We start from the raw sequence: 23684 nt of genomic DNA, 5'->3' as shown, positions 1-23684 counted from the left end.
CACAATGCTCAGGGAAACTTAAGACCACAGAGAGGGAAATGCCCAGTGGGCTCCTACCCATTTGAAGTTTTACACATGGACTTTATTGAACTACACAGAAGTGGTCAGCACAAGTACTGTTTAGTGTTAGTAGACTCACTAACTAAATGGGTTGAACTTGTTCCTTCAAAACATCCAAACGCCCTCACAGTAGCTAAAGCTATTTGTAAACACATAATACCAGAACATGGCATTCCACGAGTCTTGTGGAGTGATAACGGTAGCCATTTTGTAAATACCATCGTTGACAATATGGCCATCCACTTAGGGATCACCCTAAAAAATCATTGTGCATATCATCCACAGAGCGCAGGCTTAGTTGAACGGACCAACGGTACTATTAAACTAAGGCTCAAAAAGACCATGGAAGAAACCAAAAAAACATGGCCTGAGTGTTTATCTCTAGTAAAAACTTACATGAGAATAACGCCAAACCCACAAGGGATCACGCCCTTTGAGGCAGTAACAGGCAGACCCTTTGTGCTCCCCTTATGGGAAAATCAGCCATGGTCAGACAAAACAGGAGAGGCAGATCCACTGACTAAATGGTTATGTGACTTGTTTAAGAACGGACTGTGTCAAGAGCAAATGATCTGCCCTCTACCTCTCTTCCCCCTGCACAGGAAACGGTGACCCTGGGTGACCTGGTGTTGGTGAAGGTGATAAAAAGGAAAACATGGTCGAGCCCACGCTGGGACGGCCCATTCGTTGTTCTCCTGACCACACCCACCGCTCTCAAAATCGCTGAGAGAGAGACGTGGATCCACCAGAGTCACTGCAAAAAGGTCACCGAACTCAGATAAGGGATTACCCCGATTCTTGTCAAAAAGAAGAAGAACAAAGGAGAAGATGACCCTTTTTCAGACATTGTTTGGACTTTGATCATTATAATGTTTATCTTATTATGTGTTATTTGTTCCTGCTGTATTGTCCCAATGTCTAAGAGGTTAGTCGCCCGTATGTTCGTGGCCCAGATGTATCAATATAACTAATATAATACGCGTAGAGGATTATGTTGACACTGTGGAGACCGACACAAAAGTGTGACCCTCATCTCATTGTGTTTTCCTAACTTCAAATCCAGTTCCATTCTCAGACCAAGAGGTTCTCGTCACCGTGCGGTGGGGGAGTTATGGAATTTTTTCCCTTTAAGTTAAGGGTTTTCGCCATTTCCTGAGAATGGTTCAAATGTTGTGAATCTATTAATGAAGTAATACTGAGAAAACTTAATTGTTTTAGTATTTACTGATGTCCTTTTAAATCCACAACAGGAGGGAATGTGAAGTTGCTTAAAACAGTAGTCTTAACATTATGTGTATTTTAAAGAATATCCTGTATATATTTTTATGTTTTTATATTATCAACTGTCGTTTAGAGGCGGCGCCTAAGGCGCGGCTCAACTTTCTCAAACTGTTTTGTGTTTTTCCATGACATATGAAAACAGAAACTTAACCATGTTTATATGAAATGAAACTGAAACTTAACTGTAATAAAAGCGACTTGTGGCCGGAGGAGGAGGAGGGAGTCGGACGGAGCCGAGCGTGAGTTAAGGTCTCACGTCTCCCCTTCTCTCCCCAGCCGCGGTTGCATTAAGACAAAGCAGCAGCTTCTGCCTCGTTTTTCCTTTGTGCACGGTCGGTAACTAAGGGGATCTGTAATATCAGACCCAACAGCTAATTTCACAGCACTCACTCCATGTGATCAATACGGGCGGCTAATTTCAACAAAAAACAAAATAAAAAACAGCCTATTCCACCGTGGAAACTCAATCTATGCCGTTTCGAACGGCAGAGCGCTCCTACTTGACGTCACTTCCGTACACAACGGACATCAGTTCTTATGCATAGTTCAATGTCGTAGTAATTACCAAAATTGAGGACTTTCGCGTCCCTCCGTAACAAATACGACTTTAACCCCACTAACTTGTTCACAGATCCCAAATACAATTTAGCACAGACGAAATGCGACTGTATTGATTCTAAACAACCAGAATTTCTCTATGTGGATAAATGTCCACTCACCTTGTTAATATTTTGCGCTTTAGAAATCCGGTGTCCAGGATCAATCACAGCTGTCGCAAAAACGTCTCAATTTGTCTCCGTCGGCGTCACCATTTTGAAGGTATTATTTGATTACTATATTAAGTGTAATCTTTGCGTATTCCAAATAATTGCATTGAGATCTGATGAAGAAGGATTCTTTGCAAAGATTTATTTAGAAGCTTCTAAAGACACAGTTAGGACACGCACATCTGAATGCAATGTGGAGCCCCAAGTGTGTACTCGAATACAAAACATCCACTTATTTATAGTCAAAAGATAAAAGGTTCCTCTTCCCGCCTCTTGATTGAACAAAGGACAGACATGTCGACTCCTAGGTTGAACAAAGGTGTAATGTTGAACAAAGGACAGACATGTCGACTCCTAGGTTGAACAAAGGTGTAATGTTGATGGTAAACAGACATCTTTAACAGTTCCCCTTCTTGCTTGGGGGAACAGATGCAATCAGGATCTGACCCCAGACCTTCAGTCCCTAATGACAAGAGACTCTGATAACATCATGCACATTCCTATCTTCAATAGCTTTGAGGGTACGAAGATCAAATAAAGTTCACACAATCATTATCCTACTGTATTTAACTACATTCATGATTATATCACATCGATATGCCTATAAGTAAATTCAAAAACAGCAAAACTATCAATTGAAAATGTTAAATGTCTTCAATGTTTACTTGTGAACATATTTGCTTTTAATTGCTTGTTAATCAAATCTCTGGTGGCTTTGAGGTTCACATCCAAAGCTCCAGCTCCCTGACTGAACAGGATATATAGAAAATGGATAAACTAAATAATTATAAACAAACATCTTCAAGTTTAATTCCATTCCTTTTAACAAAATACATCAACAAGAAACCCTTCAAAACAATGATGCAGTTGTCTGCATTAAAAAAAAAAAAACAATTACCAAATGTAGTTTTATTTCGAGTAAAATGTATCAGTTAATGCAAAAACCAATGAAACACGTTTGTATAAAACACAACGGATTTGCGTAATAGCAGGCTGCTTTGGATATGCTTCTTCATTCATGGAAGGAATTCAGTCTTCATGATTCTATAAAATATACTTAATGTGAAGAATTCAGACAGCTTTTATAATCCTTATCAATGCTAATGTCACTCCATAACTATTTCCCCTTTGTTACATTTCTTAAGTACAGATGGACTTTTGTATAGCAAAACACAATGTCCTTTAAAATGTTGAGATAAGATACTCACCAACCAAATACAAGCTCACAAGTACTGAATGTTTATACTAGTTAAACTAGTATGCGCTGCACTGTTATTTATTTTTTTTCAAGGGAAGTGCATCTTGCGTCTCCGCCACAGAACGAGTCTTCGTGATGTGAGGATGTGTGTGAGGATACTCAGCAACATCAGGAAGATGGTCATCGACATGACAATAACATAGTGGCTTATGCTGTGCAGGAACAAAGAGAAAACAAGTTGAACCTGTGTAATTGCAACATACACATCATTTCACGTTTGACGCAGCTGCATATTACAACTATAATAAACATTTGTTTCAATAATTCCTTGCTGTGAGCGGATCAACAGATCAAGATAATAATGGACTATATGCCACGGAGGAGGCGGGACTTCCGGGTTTTGTTATACATTATTAACATTTTTAATTCTTTATTTTACATTTTAACCCTGTTGAAATGTTTTATAGATGTGTAGAGCAGGTGAAATAATGTTACCAAACTCTAGACCGTAACCTATCTGGTACCTTGTTTTTGTCTAAAATTTCTTCTCAGTGTCCTGCGTGAGAACAGATTCTGCTTTGAGAGAGAACACACACACACGCTGTTCGCACTACCATCACGGCCATGTCAAGTTCAATCTGTTGACTGAGATTCTGTTTTGGGAAAAAGTACGAGCTGGTACACGGAAGAGTATATTTTGTCTACAAAGATGAACACAGGTGCGAACTGTGTACTAAGATTCTGTTTTGTTCTCTTGTTTTTCTTCTGTTATGTAACATATTGTGTGAGAACCAATCTGTTTTACTTATTCATGAGGGGAGGAGAAAAAGGCGTTCTTCTACAGACTGGGGTGTATAAAGAGCTCTCTCTCGCAAGGGAGGGGGCACACGCACTCTTTGATTGACACAATTTACGTGGCATTCAGTGATGTGTGACCAGAGATCTCTGTAATAAATCATCCTTGCAAGGAGTCTTTCTCGCAGAGAAGTCTAGCCTCCATTTTTTGGAACACGCAAAAGATGACAAATTATAACATCTTACAACAAATGGTGACTCAGACGACAAAAAGACGTTTTGCGGGCTGAGCGTTCACGGACGGATAGAATTCCAGGCCACATTAATTACAGTAAGTGGACATTTTATCCACGTTTTAGGAATTCTGTCTGTTTGGGAGCGCTGCAGCTGGTATTCGTCTTGCAAAATTATATTGGAGGTGGGATCTATGTGAGAAAGGTAGTGATAAATTTTGAAGTCGTTTGGTTGGACGCGAAGTCTCTGATTTCGGATTTTACCACGGTGTTTGAACTGTACACGTATGTTGTGGCGGAAGCATTGTTTACGGAAATGCTGTCACGTTGGTTTATGCGCAATTGCTTAATAAATCAGTTTGGAAAACATTTTGTTTTTACAAACGATAGATACTTGGAAAATTGACTTGGAGTCCTTGTATATGGGTGTTTAGCTGAGAGGGAAACCGTTTTTAACGATAGATTCTTGGATGAATTTGAGATGAAGATTACAGATTGACACAGCGGTTAGTACGCTCGCTGTTAGGAAATCGTAATAGATCCTTAAAATAAAGATGACATAAGCGGATTTGGTACGCCGCTTTGAGGGCGATCGATAGGTCTTTTAGTGATTGGATATTAATATTCATGGACAAGTCTGTTCAGCTGAAGACAACAGATTTACGCATGCGCAGATGAGGATATCCTACCAAAGCTTGGTACGTAACGTTACGATGGGTTTTTGCACAATTGAATCAAATAATTGTGATAGACAGGCTGAAGCAGGCGTTTTATTAAAATTAAAGTTGGAAACAACGTTTCGCTGCGAAGGAGCCGATAGACTGCTTTGTGATTGACTTAAAGCAGTATTTATTATTTTAAGAGGACAGAGATCATGATATTTGTTTTTGTGTGTCGCAAAAGCGACATTTCATGTTTGTTTGTCTTTTGTACAATAGTCGGACGTCATTGTTATTATTTTTACGGGGGCGCGAAGAGCTATTCTGTCGACTAATAATAGTGTATTATAAGTGAGACGTCACAGCATTTATAACTATTAATACGACTTGAATATAATAGTGACTATAATATAATATAATAAGCTATAAACTACGGAGGTCAATAATTAATAGAAATTATGAAAGCTCTTTTGACCGCAACACAGAATGGTTTGACCCGAATGCACTTCCGCTTCATGAGTACAACATGACGTTGTTAAGACAAGTTGCTAACGCATGCGCAATCGCTGTCGGAGTTATGCCCATGGAAAAAGATGTGAAATGAAGGACAAATTAAATGAATGGATGCACGGTTGCTGTGAAAAAGTTTTTTCCCCGCCGTTACAATCTACGGTATGTATAATATCATTGATGAAAGCCGTTGAACTTGCATGTGTAAAAAAACGTCATGCGCTGGACGAACTGATACGAGACACATCTGTAATTTCTTCGAGTGGAAGAAAAGCGAGACATGATCGTGGATTCGTGGATAAAATGATGAATAATGCTAGAATGCTAGCTTTGGGTATTTCTGTGAAGTTATAACTATTTATATAACTTTAATATAGTAATAACTGGACAGGTTGATGTTTAATATAAATTACGGGAGCACTTTTTGTGTGAAAAACCGAAGGGCTTGACCTGATATTACTTCTGCTAGACGTCTTGAGAAACTTCCGGGTTAAGTATTCGGCCGTCAAATAATGACGTGAAATGTATTTAATATTGAGCGACGGGACTTAAATTTATTGTGGGAAAGGTTAGTTTACTCCAATAAGATCTGGGGTTTGTTTGATGTCTTTAAAGGCGTCAGTTTAACTATATATGTACGTAAACGCCGATCGCTGGTTGGAAAAGTGTTAGAGATATATGTATTTTTTTTTATACACATATATATATATATATATATAGAGGAAAAACCCGCACGTAACTGTAAGAAAAGTGTATTAAATGATGATTAATGCTGAAATGTTGACTTTGGATAGTTTCGTAAAGAAAGCTCGTATATGGTTTTAATGTGTCTAAGTAAATAGCTTTCTATTTTTCTCGCTTTACAAATAAAAACAGCTGTAGACGATAAATTTACGTAATAAATAAATAAAACCGTTTAGTAAAAGCTGAATGGAATAAATTGATTGGGACGGTAATATTACTAATAAAAATCTCCAACGTCAACGCGTAAGTGCCTACGTTAAATAATTAGACGACATTACATAAATTGTTGCCGTAACTGATTCTCTAGGGCCCTCAGTCGCATCTCCTAAGGACTGATGTTGAGTGCTTGATCTGGCTTCGCAGCGCACATGCGTCATATCTAAATTATGTTTAATACAAAACGAACGAATACATAACACGCACCTAACATGGAGGTACAGTGTTAAAATATAGCAATACTTCCATGCGTACCTCACGTTTATTAAACATACACTGTAAGACCGAATGTATTGCTGTGATATTGGAATATAAATTAATTACGCGAATCACTTTGAAGATTATAGTTGCTATGACTCTAGCTGACCGCCAGATGTCACCCTTTTTCCAAATTAAATTGCCAAAAGCCTTAAAACTTTTAGAAAGAGGGAATATAATTTTTTCTATAAAAGAAAAGGTGTTAATTGTGTGATTGTTGCGCTTGTATGTGCTTTAATTAGATCTGCTTTTAAAGTTTAATGAGAAAAAATATATATATAGTTGATTGTTTCTCCCTAATAATTTTCCTCGTACGCGAGAACATTATTTAACCTTGAGTCTCTTTCCAGAATCTGGTGTCAGCCATTTTGAGAGGCATTCCCGACAAGTTCCCTATTCCCCGTCCTGGGGGTGAAGTTATGTGTTATTTGTATGTAAAAGGAGAATTCCTCCTTTTGTAGATCACAATTTAAAATAATTTTTAATTTTTCCTGTATCTATTTAACCTTTAATTTCTGCCTGGAGTCCCATTTCAGAATTTGGAGTCGGCCATTTTGCATGCGAGTCCCTGAGACTGGACAGACCATTCCATGAGGGAGCCATCTGGGAGAATCACATTTTTGACATAATTTGAGGTGATATGTAATTAAAAATAATCTCTGACTTGATGTTTGACCAAAAACTGACAAGCGGGGCTGCGGCCTTCATTGACCGTGCTCTTGTGAAATATTAGTTGAAAACTGGACACTTGCCAATTGACTGTAAATTTTTAGAGCAAAGCTGTCCTATCTCATCTTTAATATTATTTACGAAGGTATGCAAAACATATTAAATTAAATATTGTAAAACATAACAATACTGAATTGTAATTAGCAATTATTTAATTGCAAACTTTTATTATTTATTTATTTTATATATTTATTTAATTTTTTTCCATTTTTTTTTTCATTTTTTATTTTATTTTTTTTATTAAAATAAAGGAGGATTTTGTTCTTCTGACTTTCTACTGATATGTCATCACCTAATAATGTTGGGGCAGATTTTAATATGTTTCAATTAGTGCCGTTCATTGATCAAGATCATTATTTCAAAATGAGGTCAACTGCCTACTGGACAAATGACTGTAAATGAATGCAGAAAGCACACACGTGGCATCTGGAGCAGAGGCTGCAAACAGCAAAGAGAACGCGGCTACTACCACCAGCAGAGGGGGCGTGGCTTACGTACGCAGGCATCATCACAACAATATCTGCCCTTTTCCCCTAATCAGCACTACCTGGCGCCACCTGATGAACAGCAACGGTTCCTGGCGCCACCTCGTGGACAGTTTCCGCAATGACTGTACCCTGATATGCAAAAGTTTTAAATGCAAACAAACAATACACACAGTTCTCCGCACAGACTTCCTTGCATGCATTCCTGCGCCCCGAACTGTCCTGCGCCCCGAACTGTCCTGAGAATCCTATGGGAGAGGATCTTCTCATAAAAACTGCTCCACTATGCTGGTGACTCCGCCCTCACCAAGAATGCTTCCTTGAGTTAGTGATCTCAGACCATATGATGCGGTATCTGACTGTGTACACTGCACTCTATTTTTTAACAGATATAAGGTGATAACATATACAGTAAAACATTCCGTACACAGAAACAACTGATTGGCAACACTCTATACACACAGATTTATTATATTTTAAAACTCTTGATGCCTTTTTTGATTTAATCTGATTTGTTTGTCTCTATGTCTATTTTAGAACAGTCAGCTGTTGGACCGACATCAACAAGGGGGACTAGCAAGCTTAATGGTGACATGTTAAAACTAAGGGCGACTTTATGTATTAATAATTGATGGATTGGCTGAAAACGGGGGTTCTTTGTAAATTTATGGGCTTAAGCTACAATATTTCTATTTTTATAGTAGAAAAGATAATACTGGTAAATTTTGTGTGGTTTCGGAAATTGAAAACAGCTTATGTGAATAAGGATAGGATAAAATTTATTATTTCAAAACAATGAGTTGGGACGCATTGGCGAATTTACTGGTTAAATTTAAAAAATTCACCTCTTTTTAAAGCAACAATTTATTTACTGCTGCAGTTCTATTTTTTATATATTGGTCTGAAAAATGATCTGAGTCGATCTTTTTCAGATGGGGGAATTATTGGTCTGTCTGGGTATATCGTCGCGAAGGACACAAACAGTCCATGTTGAATTAAATAAATATAGAATTATAAGTTAGTCTCAATGTGATAATTATATAGTCCGTGAGAATGAATGAATTCACAGGAGGACAATTGATGATTGGTGATTGGACTTTGACCATGGAGGAGAGTGAATATGTTCTATTTCTATCTCTCCCCAGGGTGTTCACGGTCCGGCCGGACGTGACGGCCCTGGGGTCAGATGTTATTTTATGATTTTTATTTGTTGGCGATAGTTGCATTTATTTTATGGCTGGAAGCACATTCATGCCATATCTATAACAGTAAATATTATGGTAAAACATTTTCATTAATCATTATAAGCTGTAAACAAAATTGGCCTCGTCAGATTTGAATTGGCTATAAGATTTTCATTGTTGCATTAATGTGCTTAGGTCATTAAATTCAGCCAAAGGCTGGATTCTGATTGAATGTCACAACAAACAGAATTTTTCCCCAGGACGGACCTACAGAACTTCACTAACATTTACTAACTCCAAACTAATAAACTACCAGATGCTTTCAAAAAGAAGGGATGTGAATATGTATGTTTATTAGTGATAGTTTTCACCTATCAACTTTGTTTCCGATTTCGCGACGTGTGGGCCGCGTCCCAGTACTTGCGCTTCCGCCTTGGTGCTCCTCGGTTGCGCGTTCTCGTCGACGGGTGCGAGGCTGCAAGTGTGCAATGTCTGTCTCAGTGTCCGAAGCATTTCAGACAGCAGAGACGCCCTCCGGCCGACGAGCGGGAGCGCGCGGTTGGGGGAAGCAGGGGTGGGGGTGCGAGTGTTGGAACGCGACCAGCAGTGGCCGGAAACAGCGCTGATGTGTAAAACCCGGAAGTCCGTGGCATCTACCCCATTGAGCCAAGTTACCTTGTGCCAATATCCAGCCAGGAGCCGTAGTCCTGAACTAAGAAGAAAAAGTGCTGCAGAAAAAACACCGAAAATGCTTAGTTTACATAAGGTAGGAACGTACATTCATTGACAGTTTATAGGGTAGGGTATTACCAGAGCCATCACGTCAGAGATGACCAAGACAATCAGAAATAAGCTGCAGAATGAGAATATTATTGCATTACATGATGTGATTTTCAAACACAAAACACCAAGATTGGCTGTTGTGGTTAAAAGCGGACAACAAATATGCACCTTTTTGATGACAGCTCTGCTGTAGCTTGGATCGTCTCAAATGCGCACATTACGAATATGAATGGCATGATGACCTACAAGACAACAAGGGAATTAGCGGTGACCTTTGATAGAAAAGCAAGTTCAAAAGTTCCGGCATCGGTAAACTCCACCTTCCATAACAATAACCCTCCCATGATAAAGGGGTTGTAGACTGTGAGGAAACAATAAATAGACACTGGGTCAAAACTGAAAGAAAAGGAGAAAAGAAAGATTTGAGACAAATAAAAAATAAAAACATTTTTATATACGTTCATAAAACAGTCAGGACTTGACGTACACCTGTATAATTTAATTAGAGCCAATACAAGAGTTTTATTAAAATTGTTGCCTTATACAAAGCTATTCAGTACCTTTATCAGAGGTGTGCTAAATTAACAGTGTGCCAATTACTGTGGTTTGTTGGTTTCCTTGTTCAGCTGTATAAAAGACCCAATACATACTGTATATACCTGTTAAGGGAGGCGATGTTTCCCGTGCCAAAAAAAGCTGTTATTATGAAAAAAACCTGAGCAAAGTTTGAGGTCAAGGACAGCTACTTGGCAGTTGTTGCTGTATTCGTTGCCTTTGCTACATTCTTGTAAATACCGTTAAGGATACAAAGAAATATGATCGCCGGATGTCATCCAACTTGAGCTGCCGAATTTTGGAGATGTCAATGTTGGCAGAGAAATCAATCGTGGAGAGCTGGAAGACATTTTAGACAAGTTTTGTTCACACATTTTAGCTTACATCTATCCATCCATCCATATTTTATTGAAATCATGCAATCAGCATTTCTTTTTATCAGAGGGGTCTTATTAGCATTATTAGTAATATCATTTAAAAAATGAACTGCTTGTTTATAAGCCAAGACAAGTTAGACTATCTGTACAATTTTGGAATTTGCAGGGAATCGCACTGAATGTTGTATTAAACCCGAATAAATTTTTTGAGGGTCATCACTAAGTATCTGCTTAGAAATAATTAGGGCCAGAGAAGCGACCGTTACGAGGTCCCTATTGTTTCTGTGGGAACTCTTCTACTACTATTCTTCTTCTCAGTAATAAATACAATTTTTGAGACCCTAGACATAAAATGTCCAAATTTTGAACACACATCAAGCCTGGCGAACAATTTTATATATTAGTACAAAAAAAGGGGGGTCTGTAGTGCCCCCATAGAGGTTTAAAGGAGTCCGATCCTATATCAATTTCCTATAAGACTATGGAAATTGGGAAGCACGTGTAGCACCCTCAGACGTACAAAATAGTCCTTCGTAGCCATACCCTAAAATGTACAGAAGGTGACCAATGAGTATTTGAAGGTATAATTTTCACCCATTTTTGTACATTTGCAGGGGTCCTATTTTAGCCCTATTGTACTATACACACTGCAAATAATGTGGCACTTGCCAAGATTTAAGATCTTAAATTTAGAAACTTATCTTGTTTTAACGGTTATTTACTAAAATTTTGGCTTTCTATTATTATCTTAATTTGAACATAAACATGTCTAGGTTGTCTAAATTAGTCTGGATATTCTAAAATAAAGCAAATTACCCTTAAAATAAGTTACACTGGTTCTCTCAGCAAAGGTCTCATCAAAAATAATCTTATTTCAAGATTTATGAATCACACACTGGGCATCTTTTGCATTCATTAAACAAATGCATGTAGCACATTTCACATTATTGACACAGCCATGCAACAACAAAATGTGGATGTCTCTGCTGAATCAGAACTGCACTACTCACAATTGCATATGAAATCCTTAACTGAATCGAAAATCAATGTGAATCGTGAATCGAACCCTTCTGAATTGAATCGATTTTGGAAATCTGAATCAATACCCAGCCCTAGTCACTATTGAATATTTTTATTATCGATTAATCTATCGACTATTCAATCGATTAATCAGGTTCATTTTAATTTTGCATTGAAGTTTTTTTTTTTATATTCCCGCTTATTGTTTATTAACCAGTGATTGTGATAGTGTTTATTTCGTACTTCATATTCATATAGTAATTAAAAAAAAAAAAAGGGTGATCGATGTAGTATGTTACCGGTTCGGTCATTATTTTCCCAAAGTAAAAACAGATGTGTGCAAATGTCTTATTTGGATTAAACACAGAAGACAATCAGTTTTCTTTCATGAAGGACTACAGAAATTAGTGAAGAATTACTGTTGATATGCTGAAATCAGATTATTTGGACAATTAAAAATAAAGAAGAAGCTCCAAACGATTAGTACTTGATTATTAAAATAGTTGTCAGTTAATTTGATAATCGATTACTTGTCAATTGATCAATTAACTTTGACAGCTCTACTTTATTTTAGAATTTTGTGCCATTTTGGCCTTTTATAGAGGTCATATAAATAAACTTCTCTTAGAGAATGCACCTGATCGTCTTCAAACTGAGTTTTTCACCTAAAGATGTTTAAGTCGTTAGTTATTGAAAGCTTTTTATTTTGTTGCATGCTGTTGTCGTGGTGATGCGCTGATTTTTGAAAATGATGCCGTTTTAGATTGTCTAAACCTGGGCAAACACACGAGTCATGACATTTTGCACAAACGTAAGGCCTGGCAAAAACATTTATATTTTAGAAGAGTCTTGTCCTATGTGTCAATACCCCAACGCGTCCCTTCATAGCTACTCACAGCTCTAGCTTGGAACTGTAACTTTAACCAATCTGTTCCAAAATGTATTCCGTAGTCAAGGAGACGACAATATTTATACCTCGTGCCTTCCAGAGATGCCCTCAGCGATCATGGCTTCCTGTTCAATGTTGATCCACGCAAACATCAACCAAGATAACACAGGAGGGAATAAAGCCTCGGCCCTGGGTTAGAAATTATGCATGTCATGTGATGGTTTATTCACAAAATAATCCAAATATATATTGAGGAAAGTTTTCGGTTCCAGCATGACTGTGAACCCCAACTACTGATACATGTTTTTCTACTTCTGGTTGATACAATAGTCAATGTGAATATAATAATGCCACATTACAATCACGTGACAGTGTATGCCATCTTACCCATTGCTAAGCAGAAAGTATGTGGCCGTTAGCGAGAGGAATACACTAAGAAGCCGATGAAACAGGCGAGTCGAGCTCATCAATGGAACAACTATGGAAGATGCTAAAGAAAACATTACGGCAAGGGTTTTGTTTTTGTTGGAAAAGCAACGCAATTGTGTTCCTAGTCACATGCCACCAACCTAATGTGAGCCAACTGATGATCTGACTGAGAAGAGGCAGGCCCTGTTTCTGCTGTAGGCTGGAGTGTGTGAGGTACGGCACGTACGAACACACTGCCATTTGCAGCATCTGTTCAGTGACACATTAAAGTGTTCCTCACTTTAGCTAACTGCATTAGCGCAAATACAGTCACGCATAGAACATAATTAGCCGCAGTTACCTGTATGACAAACAGCTGTTTATCACCAAGGTGCAATGTTGTCCTGTTCCGTGACGACCAGAGAAAACAGGCTGATACAAAGACAGTGAGCGCACCTGCACACATCCTAAAAAAAAAAAATAGTTTTCTGCATTATTTGTATTCTTATCAGGGAGATATTGATTAAACAATATGTTTTATTATAGTGGTTGTCGTTTAATACACCCACACCAGATATGTGTTATGCCCTCTTCCCAGAACAGGCATCAGGGGGAAAGCAGCCAAACAAAGGCAGCCCAGAAACCAGTTCACCGAGCGGTACTAAAAAGCAATAAAGATCAGACACAGGACTTTTTAAGCACACTCAACAGCCATAACATTAGGAACACATACACAATACAGGATTTGAATTTAAACAATAAGTAGTGCTAACTAATAACTGCAATGTGTCGAAGTCAGAGAAGTTTCTTGAGTTTTGACTTATATTTTCTCGTAAATCTAACTGTTTATCCACAAACCTAACTTTTATAATCATCCACACTGTGACCACAAAAGCAACTGTACATGGTCTCACTATCCATCCTACCTTAGCCTTGCCAAAAAGACCCGACAGCATCGGCCAGAGAGAGAGGATAGCCAGACCCACAGTCAGCATGGCACGATGGAAAAAACTCACCACCTGGGGGCAGTAAAGGAACAGTTTGTTATCATAAAGCTTGGTGAGTCTTGCAGTAAAAAATAATTAACTTGACATAATACACTCAACCAACATGTAAAAACAACGTGGAAGAAAAAAGGGATATACATATCAGAAGAGGAATGGAGTACCATATTAAAACTCATGTGGAAATCAACCAACTTCCATAGATGGAAAGAATTTAGATGGGAACCCCTAATAAGGTATTTTATTACTCCATGTCAAGCACCACATTATGAAGGATTTCCCTCTGCATGTTGTAGAAAGTGTGGCACTCAATGTGCAAATCATTTTCATATATAACTATGGGACTGCTGACTTAGACAGTAGTGTAAGGAAGTTCATGGAGCACTACAAGACATTTTTAAATGTGTCTTTACATTTGGAATGAAAACCGTTTATTTTGGATGTCTACCTCATTATTGAAGTACAAAAGATAAATATTTATTAGGTATTTTACTGATTGCAAGCAAAAAAACAACAACAACAGTTGTCACAGGTAGCCCTAATGTGTCAATATGTTGAGATATAATAATGGACATTTACAAAATGGTAGGCCTGACAGCATTTGTAAATCAGAATCACGGCTGGTTTGAGACTTGTTGGGAAAAATGGTTAAGGGGACGTTCAAATCAAAAACCCCAAGTTAATTTTTAATTAGGATAATTTGAAAACAAAGTTATGGTCGCTCCCTGATGTTCATGATGCTCACATTGTTTATATTGCTCTAATTTGCTTGTCTTTTCTATTTCTTTTTTTTTTTTTTTGGGGGTGGGATTTTCTTACGGTGGGATTAATGATGATGTGCATTATTTTGCACGTGTGAACTGTACCGATCAGCAAAAGTGTGAAAAGTTACAAATAAAAAATTACCCCAAAAATAATTAATTAATTTACAGTTTTAATAACACCTACCAGCAGTTCAATGCCAAATGCTACCAATGCAAAGTAACCAAAACATTTCCAAAGAGAAAGGGAAGGCGCAGAGTGAATCAAGTCTCTTAGTGTGCTGGACCTGAAATGGAAAATTGTGATTCTGAATTGCTGCAATAAAAAACAGAAAATGCCCTTTTATATTATTCGAATGAAACTCACTCTTTCAAAACAGAGTACCACAAAGGCACGGGCAGCAGGCAGTAAATATAGTATGTGAATGGACTCCTCTGGATGAGCAGGAATATGCTGATGGCCACCGCGACACACACACTCAGCCACACCAATTTGGAATCGGGTTTCTGGGGATGCAGAAGCCATACACGCAACTTAGAAACTTGGTGAGTGGGTTGAAATTGATTCAAACAAACCTGTTTGAGGATGTCGGGGTGCATGTTAAGGCTCGCGTGAGTCTTCAGAATAACGAGGAAAACATATGCGGTCCACCCCACAAATCCCAGCACCACGCTGCAACCTAAGAAAAACCTGTCGTAGGTGTGGTAGTAAATGAGGCCTTCAAGGGCATCCGATATCAAAGACTGGCAGAGCGAGATCTAGAGACAAAGAACAATGGAAAGGATTTTTTTCTTTTTAATCGACTTAAATAGTTGATCCAAGATGTAAGCCTTCTGAATACTACACACTGTCATCTGTGGATCTTACTGTATTTATAGACTGTGAAAATTATATTTCCCCATGATACTTACAGCATCTCCATACTTTTCCAGCTGAATCAGTATTCTTGCTTTCTGAATCAATTCTGCCTGTTTTTGCTCAGTCAGTTGTCTGATAAACAGGGAAAGCAATAGATCAGGTGTATAAAATTGCATTTTAAATACATTGCTAGCGTGGCGAAGCACTGTCAATTGTTAGTGGTAGTGTTGCGGCCATAACGATGATAAATATAAAATGGAAACATGCTCAGGCTAATATCTCCAGTTTATTGTACTTACTGGAAAGGGGTAAAGAGACACGACAACGTTGTCTCTTTTTTCTGCTTCATTTTTACCTAGGAAAACAAAAATAAAACATACAATTCAATAAAAATACATCTCCTTCGGTGTTTCTGAAAGAAAAAAAAAGGCAAAAAACATTGCATTAAATCTGATCGAATGGACATGACATGTTTGTAGAGTCCCTCAAGGGTCAGTCCTGCTTTACTTTTAAATGTTTTTAAGTTTTCTGTTAATGTGTTGGCAATGTATGTTCTTTTTCGTAATTTTTGCAAGCTAATTTTGTTTTCTCTCCTTTGCTTCTGAATGTTGCTAACTGTTGTCTTTGTTGACGCTTATAAGGTGTTGCTTGTGTAAAGCACATCGAGTTGCCTTGTGTATGAAATGGCACTGCCTTGCCTAACTTTGGTGGGTGGACTCCGGCGGTGAGTTATGAGGGGGGAAGGGGGTCTTGCGGTATTAGGGATAGGGTTTGGGGGGAAATTGTTTGGCCATTTTTCACTTCATATCGTGCATTCTAGTGAATTTTTAGACTAAAAATGTTGATAACACATTACTCAGTGACACCATATTTTTTCACTTATTTTGCATTAAAATAAAAATAATAATAATACAAATAAAATAAGGCTGTCATATTTAACGTTATATACGGTACATCCAGTTGTGGCATGTTTTTTGGGGGTAAATATTTGAAATTAAATTTTCTAACAAACTTCTTGGGTGGCGGCCAGTTTACTTGGGTGGCCCGCCCAAGTATTAACATGGTGTGGGCAACACTGATTGTTAATGTTTCTACTACTGTTATATATTCATAATATTCCGTGATGTTCTTTTATTGATGCAAACAAATGCTTAACATGTCATCTACAGCAGAGATGCACGCTGCCTCACCTTGAACTGCTCCAAAATTTGAATAGCATTAGTGTACATGCACTCTGCTTTGAAGTTATCGCTGTTTTTCAGGTAAAGGACAGGTAATACACCCTGAAGACACACAAACAATAATAACAATCTTAAAATAATAATAAAAATCATGGGAATCTTACAGGGCTAACAAACTTTTCTGTAGCCCCCAAAAGACAATTATGTACAAATTACAGCTTCCATTCACTGTGCCATGAGTCATGCAGCAACACTCACAACGGAGTTGACCGGAATGGGTAGACCAAGTAGAGATGCCATGAGAGGAGTAACGTCAGCCTGCAGTTTTAACACAGCAACATTTTAGACACATAACATCACCCTACCAATAAGATGCTATTTCATCATAAAGATATGATAAAAAAATAAATAAAATAAAAATAGTACATTAATTAATTAAAGGAACCACACCTGATTGAGATCAACTCTTCTGAGATGTTCCAGTTTCCAATCTGGGATAAAAAGAGAAACCAGGAAACGGTGTATCCATTAGCTCACTCAAAACAGTAGAACCTTTTTAATAAAATGGTGAACAGTAATAGCTTTTTATGAGTGCACCTTGCAAATAGCCATCCGGGTAAAGTTGATCTTCAGTCACTTTGTGGGCTCCCTGTATTCCAGCCCCCCAAGCCACAAAAGGGGTGAAAGTCTCTGAAGGGTGACCAGCACCATGACTACCTAGAGAAACAAATGAAATTTGGATTAAAATATGGCAAATGAGTAGATTAATTTGAGACTTTCAGCTTTTTTTTTAATACCCCAATCGGTCATGCCGTGATCAGAAGTGAACAAAAAAGCTGTTCTGCCATCATTGCTGTAGAAGTCTTCAATTACAGAGACCAGTTCAGATACACCAGTGTCCACTAGGCCGATATTGTTTAGGTACTCTCTGCATTAAACACAAGTAAAACATTGATGACATAGTGCATTTTATTATGAAGGCTAGAGTAGAATTATTCATAAAGAAAAAAAACAAGAACTGACTTGGACATTGGTTTGTTAGTATGTCCATTTACGTCCATCCCCGCTAGATGCAGAAAGAAGACATTTTTATCCTTCAGCAGGATGGACATCAAAGTGGAGTTCGACTTTGCTGATTGAAAAAGTGACTGATAAAGAAAGCACAAACAGCATCATTTTCTCTGGTCACTAATACTGCTAGAACGGAAAACAACACTGACAATGTTGCTGATCATTTTATTTGTGGATATTACGAGTAGCGACTCTCATACTTTGACTTGAGTGAACACCCAGCTGTCTAGCCTGGATGGGTCCGTGGAGACAAAGTCCACTTCTGATGCTAGGTAAGTGTGGGTGCACATACGATCTCCACTAGGCCCTGTAAGTATGGTGCAGGGACACAACTGTATCATGCTACATGCTACTGAGTGAGCCATAAAACTTATTTGAAACATTGTAGTCATGCTGAGCAATTCTGCACATACTACTTGTGACCTGACGGTATGTGCTTTACCTTTAGCAAACATGCTTATAATATCAGGGCTGCCCCAGGACCAAGTATGTCTGCTCTGGTTAAACACAGAGTCAAACTCCACAGGATTGACCTTCCAACCTGATGACACACAAAAAATATTAGCTATGAATACTCATGGTTGCCGTATGATACCACCCTATATACCTTTTTATGTAACACAGTACACACCTTTTGCAACAGCACTAACATCCTCATAGAAGCCAGCAATGAGAGCAACATGACCAGGGCGAGACTCAGTGGGAACACGTGTGTGGGAAACACCCCAGGTACCTCTGTCCTCGATGACAGTCCTGTTAGCAGAGACAGCAAAATAAGCTTTAAGTGTGACTTACAAAAGTCTATTTATTATTTCCAACCTCAAGTAAGGAGCCGTGGAGGTGCCATTAGGAAGCAGGGTGTAGAGGCTGTCTGCTCTCAGGCCATCGGCCACTATCAGCACCAGTCTAGAGGCAGGTGGATTCAAAGGTGTGGTCTTGGGTGTCATCCCATGGACTAAAGGCGAGGTGAAGTAGATGTCAAAGATGGACAGGAAGAAGATGAAATGGACTGTCAGGCCCACCACTAAAAAGGTGATCATCTTCATTTTGAACTGTGTCAGCAGTACTTGAAGCCTGCAATAGAGGGATTGTTGACATTATTAACATTTTTATTGGTTTATTTTACATTTTACCTGTTTTACATTTCATTATAGATGTGTTGATGAAGGTGTAATTATGTTGACCTGATATAACCTGTGTGAGTAATGCTTTTGACATTCTTGCTATCTTTTCTACTGTTTTCCCAGAAATGAGAAAGTTAAAATGTTTCTATGTTTATCTAAGAAGTCTAGTTGCTGTTCATCAGAAATCCGGTTGTCAAAAGTTCAAGGACGATCTAGTTTACTGGGAAAATGCAAACTCATTCTGTGCCTCACGGGATGACAGAGGCGTTTCCTCATGTTTTGAATAAAGAGGCTGTGTGGGCAAAAGAAGACACACACATTGGACGACACTGCTTAGGTGGTATGCAATTGTGTGACCAGAGATCTCTGTAATAAATCAACCTTGCAAAAGGACCCTCTTCACCAGAATCTCATCTTGGAATTATTTGAACACGCAAACGATTACAATTAATGGTAATTCCTTCAGGATAAAGAGGGGATTTAGGAGATCCCCAAAACTGCATGTCAAAGACAGCAAGGCATTTTTATCACTTTACATGTAGAGTGACCAATAGTATTGATTTTTGGAAAAAAAAATAAAATAACTTTACCAAATTATGAAGTACTTCTGAAGTTTCGGCCCGACACGATTTATAATAAACAGGTTAGTGCAAATAGAAACAGAAAATATTTCGTATGGGCTCTTTGCACAAATCTAGCACTTCCTGAACAAAATACCGCTCTTTCATTCCCTGTCTTTCATGAGTGGACAAGCTGATTAATCCAGGTGTGCCTGACCTGTTTGTCCACTCATGAAAGACAGGAAACAAAGGAGTGTTTTTTTTTCCTTGCGTTTCTCCGTTTGGCTGTGAAGCTTTTTATTATTATTATTGAACAAATATACAACTACAAACAATCTGGGCATTTGACAAGTCAAACCAAGTCAAACATTTCCATAAGCAGAGCCATGCAGCATTTAAACAACAGAATGTAATCCTTATTTTATAACCGTTGCAAATAAAAGATCACTATTAAGTCTTACCAGCATATAAAATCTGAAGTTCTTGATCATTTAAACAAAAACAAACCAAAAAAAGACTGCAAATGCATTTTTAAAGGTCCGAAAACATTACCGCTTCTGGCTTCATGTAACCAAATACATCAGTCAGGCCCTTAAATGCGTACATTTACAAAGCCAGCTACAGTTCCTTTCTAAATGAGATTAGTTGAAGACAACGTCCATGCACTTCCTAGTTGTGACGTTTACGTTTGCACTCGTGAAGGAATTGTGGGTACTGTAGTCCTACGTAATTGACCCATTCATGGCTTACTGGAGCAGAGAAAGGGCACCCCCATTCTTCCAAAACACATCGAAGTGTCCTATTGAACATAGCAAGACGCTGTTAAACATTGAAAAGAAAAAGAAAAAGAAAAAAACACAAAGAAGGAAATGGACGTTATGAAAGCAGCACTTCCGCGTAGTGACACACCTCTTAATCTGTGTGCTGACGAGTGGTGGCAAAATGTCAACGCATTCCATGTTTGAAGATGACACAAAAACGAAAAATAACAAGAATGCCAGCACATTGTGAGTTTCACAATATTCTATAGTCTAAAGACACTAAAATAACCTTTCATGTGTTGGAATTGTTTCTGGCTCTCTTCAAACGCCCCACCCCATCCCATTATTAATCTTGTTAAGAGTTCCAGTCTTTGAAAACTTAAATAACTACTCATACTTGGCAAAACGCTTAAGAAATGATCAAGTTTAGGATTTATGTTCATTACTTCATTACTACATGCGGTGTCTTTGAAGGGGACGTTGCCCTCCCCAAGGTGGGCGCCTTGTGGGCACGTCACTTTATGCGTCCCTTAGCTGGGATGCAACAGTGCGCATGCTCCATTAACTTCCAGCCCTTCAAGTGGGCGTGGTCCCTCATATCTAACACTACGCTCAAATGGTATCTGGAAAATGGAAATACTGTATACCTAATTAAAATAACCAGATTAAATAAAAATAAAAATATGTGTGTGGGTGTGTGTGTGGGGGGGGGGGGGGGGGGAATTGATGTTGTTGATTAAAATAAAGATAACACATGAACAATGACTTTAGGAAGCCACTGTCAGATGATGGTCAAGGCTATTTTCTGACTCATTGTTTGTCATGTTTTATTCTCACTTGGTTTTTAATTTCAAGAATCATCTTGTGTTGGAGCGGTAGTTTTTATTTTGGTCTTTCAATATTTTGCTGTGGGAAACGGGCAACAAATGTCACGTGACAAGCGGTACCCTGCCGATCACTGTTAACGCGAGAATTCAATCCCAGTTAGCTTGACATCCATCCAGGAAACTGGTGTGATTAGCTTTAGCTTGGATAGCTAAAAATCTTAAATCGCACAAACATGGCGTCGGTGAACCCGTTTAATATGAGCGATTCTGAAGAGGAGAGTGAACGGCGACCTAACGAAACAGTTGACACTGAGCGTAGCCCTAGCGACGGGGCGCCGGGGTCGCCGCCCGGCATTCCCTTCTCCCCGCCCGCGGACATCGAGCCTCCGACTCTGCTGCTGTCCAGTAACCGAACGAGCCCAAACGGCGAGGGAATGTCGGTGTCTTCCGCGGCCACCGCCGCTATGGCTGGCAGCACTGAGTCGCGGGTGTCGGTGGATGTCATCGCCGCTCAGCTACTGCGTGACCAGTACATCCTCACGGCCCTAGAGTTTCACACAGAACTGTTGGAGTCGGGAAGGGAGCTCCCGAGGTTGAGGGATTATTTTTCTAACCCGGGTAATTTCGAGCGGCAGAGCGGCACCCCACCTGCCAAAGATCAGGGAATTGGACCTGGTGGACCTTTGAGTAAGTAGCTAGGCGATGCTAGCTAAGTAGCTGCCGTTAACCTCTTATGTTTAACGTCTTGTAAAGCACACCACTCGCTATCATTTATCTTATAATGTCGGTTTGTAATCAGTCTTCCGTGAAATATCGGCTTTTCACACCTGCACCTGAAACCTACCATGCTAAAGCACACACAGCGATGCCATAAATGCTTTTTACAAATGATAAACCAAGACAAGGCACTAAGGCAGTGTTAATCGCCCTGGTAATACGTTTTAATCTCTATAAATAAATGCAAACTTTAACTGAACTGAAGACGGCGAGAGGTCGGATGTCAAGACAAGTGGCATTGTACAGCTACAGTGCTTTTAACAACGTTGTATTGCAGTGTTTTAATACTTTTATCTCACATCACGCTACCAAACATAAATGTTACAAAGCCACATATGATATAGAAAAATAACTCAATTTGCTGACAAATTTACATACTCAATCTGGGCCTGTTCAGTGATTATTCTGTCCCTACCATCTAGTGAAAGTCAATTGAATTGTTTTGACTGTCACTCTATGTCAGTCATAGACAAATAATGATACATTTTATACTTCAACAATGATTGGATAATCATGACCAGTGACCACTGATGTAATGCATATAGCTTCTAGTCATTCAAGCACTGTTTGTATTTTAATTTACTCAGCAAAACAACCGTTTTAAGAAAATGTGAGAATATCCTCTAAAAATATATGAGGCAGCACATTGGGTGAGTAACACAGCTGCCTCACAGTTCTGAGGTTTAGGGTTATAATCTTCGCACTGGCCTGCTGTGTGGAATTTTCATTTTATCCCATTCTTGTGTGGTTTTATCCAGGTACTCTGGCATTCTCCCACATTCTAAAAATGCATGTAAATGTATGAAGAATTTTAAATGGACATAGGTTTGAATGTGATCGTGAACTGGGAATCGCTTGTCTGTATGTAACCTGTGGTTGGCTGCCGACCAGTCCAAGATGCATGTTGCCTCTCGCATAGTCAGCTAATCTGGGATAGGCTCCAATTTACCTGCGACCCAAATGGGGAAAAGTGGTACAGAAAATCTAATGGTTTAGTGTCCACTTAAGTGAATCAAATCATGCTCAGGTTTTATTGGTGTCAAAGATGTGTTTGAATTAAGCAGGAGCCCAATATTAAATTTTCTCAGCAGCACCCATAATTATTAAAGTGCCTCAGTAAATACGTAGAAACGTTTGAGAAAATAAGGACTTCCTCTTGCAGTTGTGTGGAATGAGGCAAGGTGACCGTGACAAAATATGTGCAGCTTGGAAACAGATACCTCAATTCAACACTGATATGTCGATAAATCGCCGCTTTTGCAGTGTATAAATGGGTGCTATGTCTCTAGTAGTACGTAAATCGTGATGACATTAAATATTTGCATGAAAAACACTCCTAGGTCTTAAAATGAAACGACAAAATGTATTATTCTTCAAAAACATGACATGACAGCTCCCTTGTGAAATAGTTAGGAAAGTCATCCAAATTAGTTTTTTCAAATTATGCTGCATTTGTTTCCCTCATAATCTGGTATTCAGGAGATCATGTGATTAGTGGAATGGTCTCTGCCCTCGTGCTTGTTTAACAGGATTTTCTGTTACAATTGTGGCAACCGGTGAAATGTGTTCTATGTTGCTAATCACTTGGTTGATACTAGTGTGCATTTT

At 38.7% G+C, this 23684-nt stretch overlaps 3 protein-coding genes across 12 annotated transcripts in view; 1 reads left to right on the top strand and 2 right to left on the bottom strand.

The window, feature by feature from the left end:
• Positions 1 to 20303, bottom strand: part of LOC144040460 (GPI ethanolamine phosphate transferase 1-like) — a 49544-nt gene extending 29241 nt beyond the window's left edge. Inside the window, exon 1 of the mRNA XM_077554651.1 lies at positions 20173 to 20303. The gene's annotated coding sequence lies outside the window, so the exon portion shown is untranslated. The remainder of the gene's footprint in view (positions 1 to 20172) is intronic.
• The window catches only part of LOC144040458 (GPI ethanolamine phosphate transferase 1-like), a 31855-nt gene extending 11536 nt beyond the window's left edge, over positions 1 to 20319 (bottom strand). The window contains exons 1-29 of one of the 3 annotated variants that reach the window (XM_077554647.1): positions 20173 to 20319; positions 18847 to 19101; positions 18659 to 18780; positions 18470 to 18568; positions 18228 to 18334; positions 17980 to 18104; positions 17754 to 17884; positions 17554 to 17673; positions 17407 to 17447; positions 17215 to 17274; positions 16966 to 17058; positions 16075 to 16130; positions 15829 to 15907; positions 15493 to 15675; positions 15284 to 15423; positions 15104 to 15203; positions 14078 to 14170; positions 13721 to 13812; positions 13513 to 13618; positions 13313 to 13421; positions 13131 to 13233; positions 12830 to 12932; positions 10710 to 10796; positions 10562 to 10617; positions 10223 to 10298; positions 10071 to 10144; positions 9930 to 9972; positions 9795 to 9847; positions 2221 to 3518 (exon numbers count right to left, since the gene is read on the bottom strand). In XM_077554647.1, coding sequence (XP_077410773.1) covers positions 3395 to 3518; positions 9795 to 9847; positions 9930 to 9972; positions 10071 to 10144; positions 10223 to 10298; positions 10562 to 10617; positions 10710 to 10796; positions 12830 to 12932; positions 13131 to 13233; positions 13313 to 13421; positions 13513 to 13618; positions 13721 to 13812; positions 14078 to 14170; positions 15104 to 15203; positions 15284 to 15423; positions 15493 to 15675; positions 15829 to 15907; positions 16075 to 16130; positions 16966 to 17058; positions 17215 to 17274; positions 17407 to 17447; positions 17554 to 17673; positions 17754 to 17884; positions 17980 to 18104; positions 18228 to 18334; positions 18470 to 18568; positions 18659 to 18780; positions 18847 to 19073 — 2802 coding nt within the window. In that variant the 5' untranslated portion in view covers positions 19074 to 19101; positions 20173 to 20319 and the 3' untranslated portion in view covers positions 2221 to 3394. Of the gene's footprint in view, positions 1 to 2220; positions 3519 to 9794; positions 9848 to 9929; positions 9973 to 10070; positions 10145 to 10222; positions 10299 to 10561; positions 10618 to 10709; positions 10797 to 12829; positions 12933 to 13130; positions 13234 to 13312; positions 13422 to 13512; positions 13619 to 13720; positions 13813 to 14077; positions 14171 to 15103; positions 15204 to 15283; positions 15424 to 15492; positions 15676 to 15828; positions 15908 to 16074; positions 16131 to 16965; positions 17059 to 17214; positions 17275 to 17406; positions 17448 to 17553; positions 17674 to 17753; positions 17885 to 17979; positions 18105 to 18227; positions 18335 to 18469; positions 18569 to 18658; positions 18781 to 18846; positions 19102 to 19741; positions 19890 to 20172 lie in introns of those variants that run through there. The other 2 variants (XM_077554648.1, XM_077554649.1) reach the window with 2 other exon arrangements.
• Positions 20320 to 21443: 1124 nt separating this feature from the next.
• The window catches only part of relch (RAB11 binding and LisH domain, coiled-coil and HEAT repeat containing), a 31848-nt gene continuing 29607 nt past the window's right edge, over positions 21444 to 23684 (top strand). For 5 of the 8 annotated variants that reach the window (XM_077554128.1, XM_077554127.1, XM_077554123.1 and 2 more), the window contains exon 1: positions 21445 to 21986. In XM_077554128.1, coding sequence (XP_077410254.1) covers positions 21533 to 21986 — 454 coding nt within the window. In that variant the 5' untranslated portion in view covers positions 21445 to 21532. Of the gene's footprint in view, positions 21987 to 23684 lie in introns of all 8 variants that reach the window. The other 3 variants (XM_077554126.1, XM_077554122.1, XM_077554121.1) reach the window with 1 other exon arrangement.

This window comes from Vanacampus margaritifer, chromosome 20 (assembly GCF_051991255.1).
Source record: "Vanacampus margaritifer isolate UIUO_Vmar chromosome 20, RoL_Vmar_1.0, whole genome shotgun sequence".
NCBI lineage: Eukaryota > Metazoa > Chordata > Actinopteri > Syngnathiformes > Syngnathidae > Vanacampus > Vanacampus margaritifer.
Note: the sequence above shows the minus strand (reverse complement) of the source record. Positions and strands in the feature narration are given on the sequence as shown.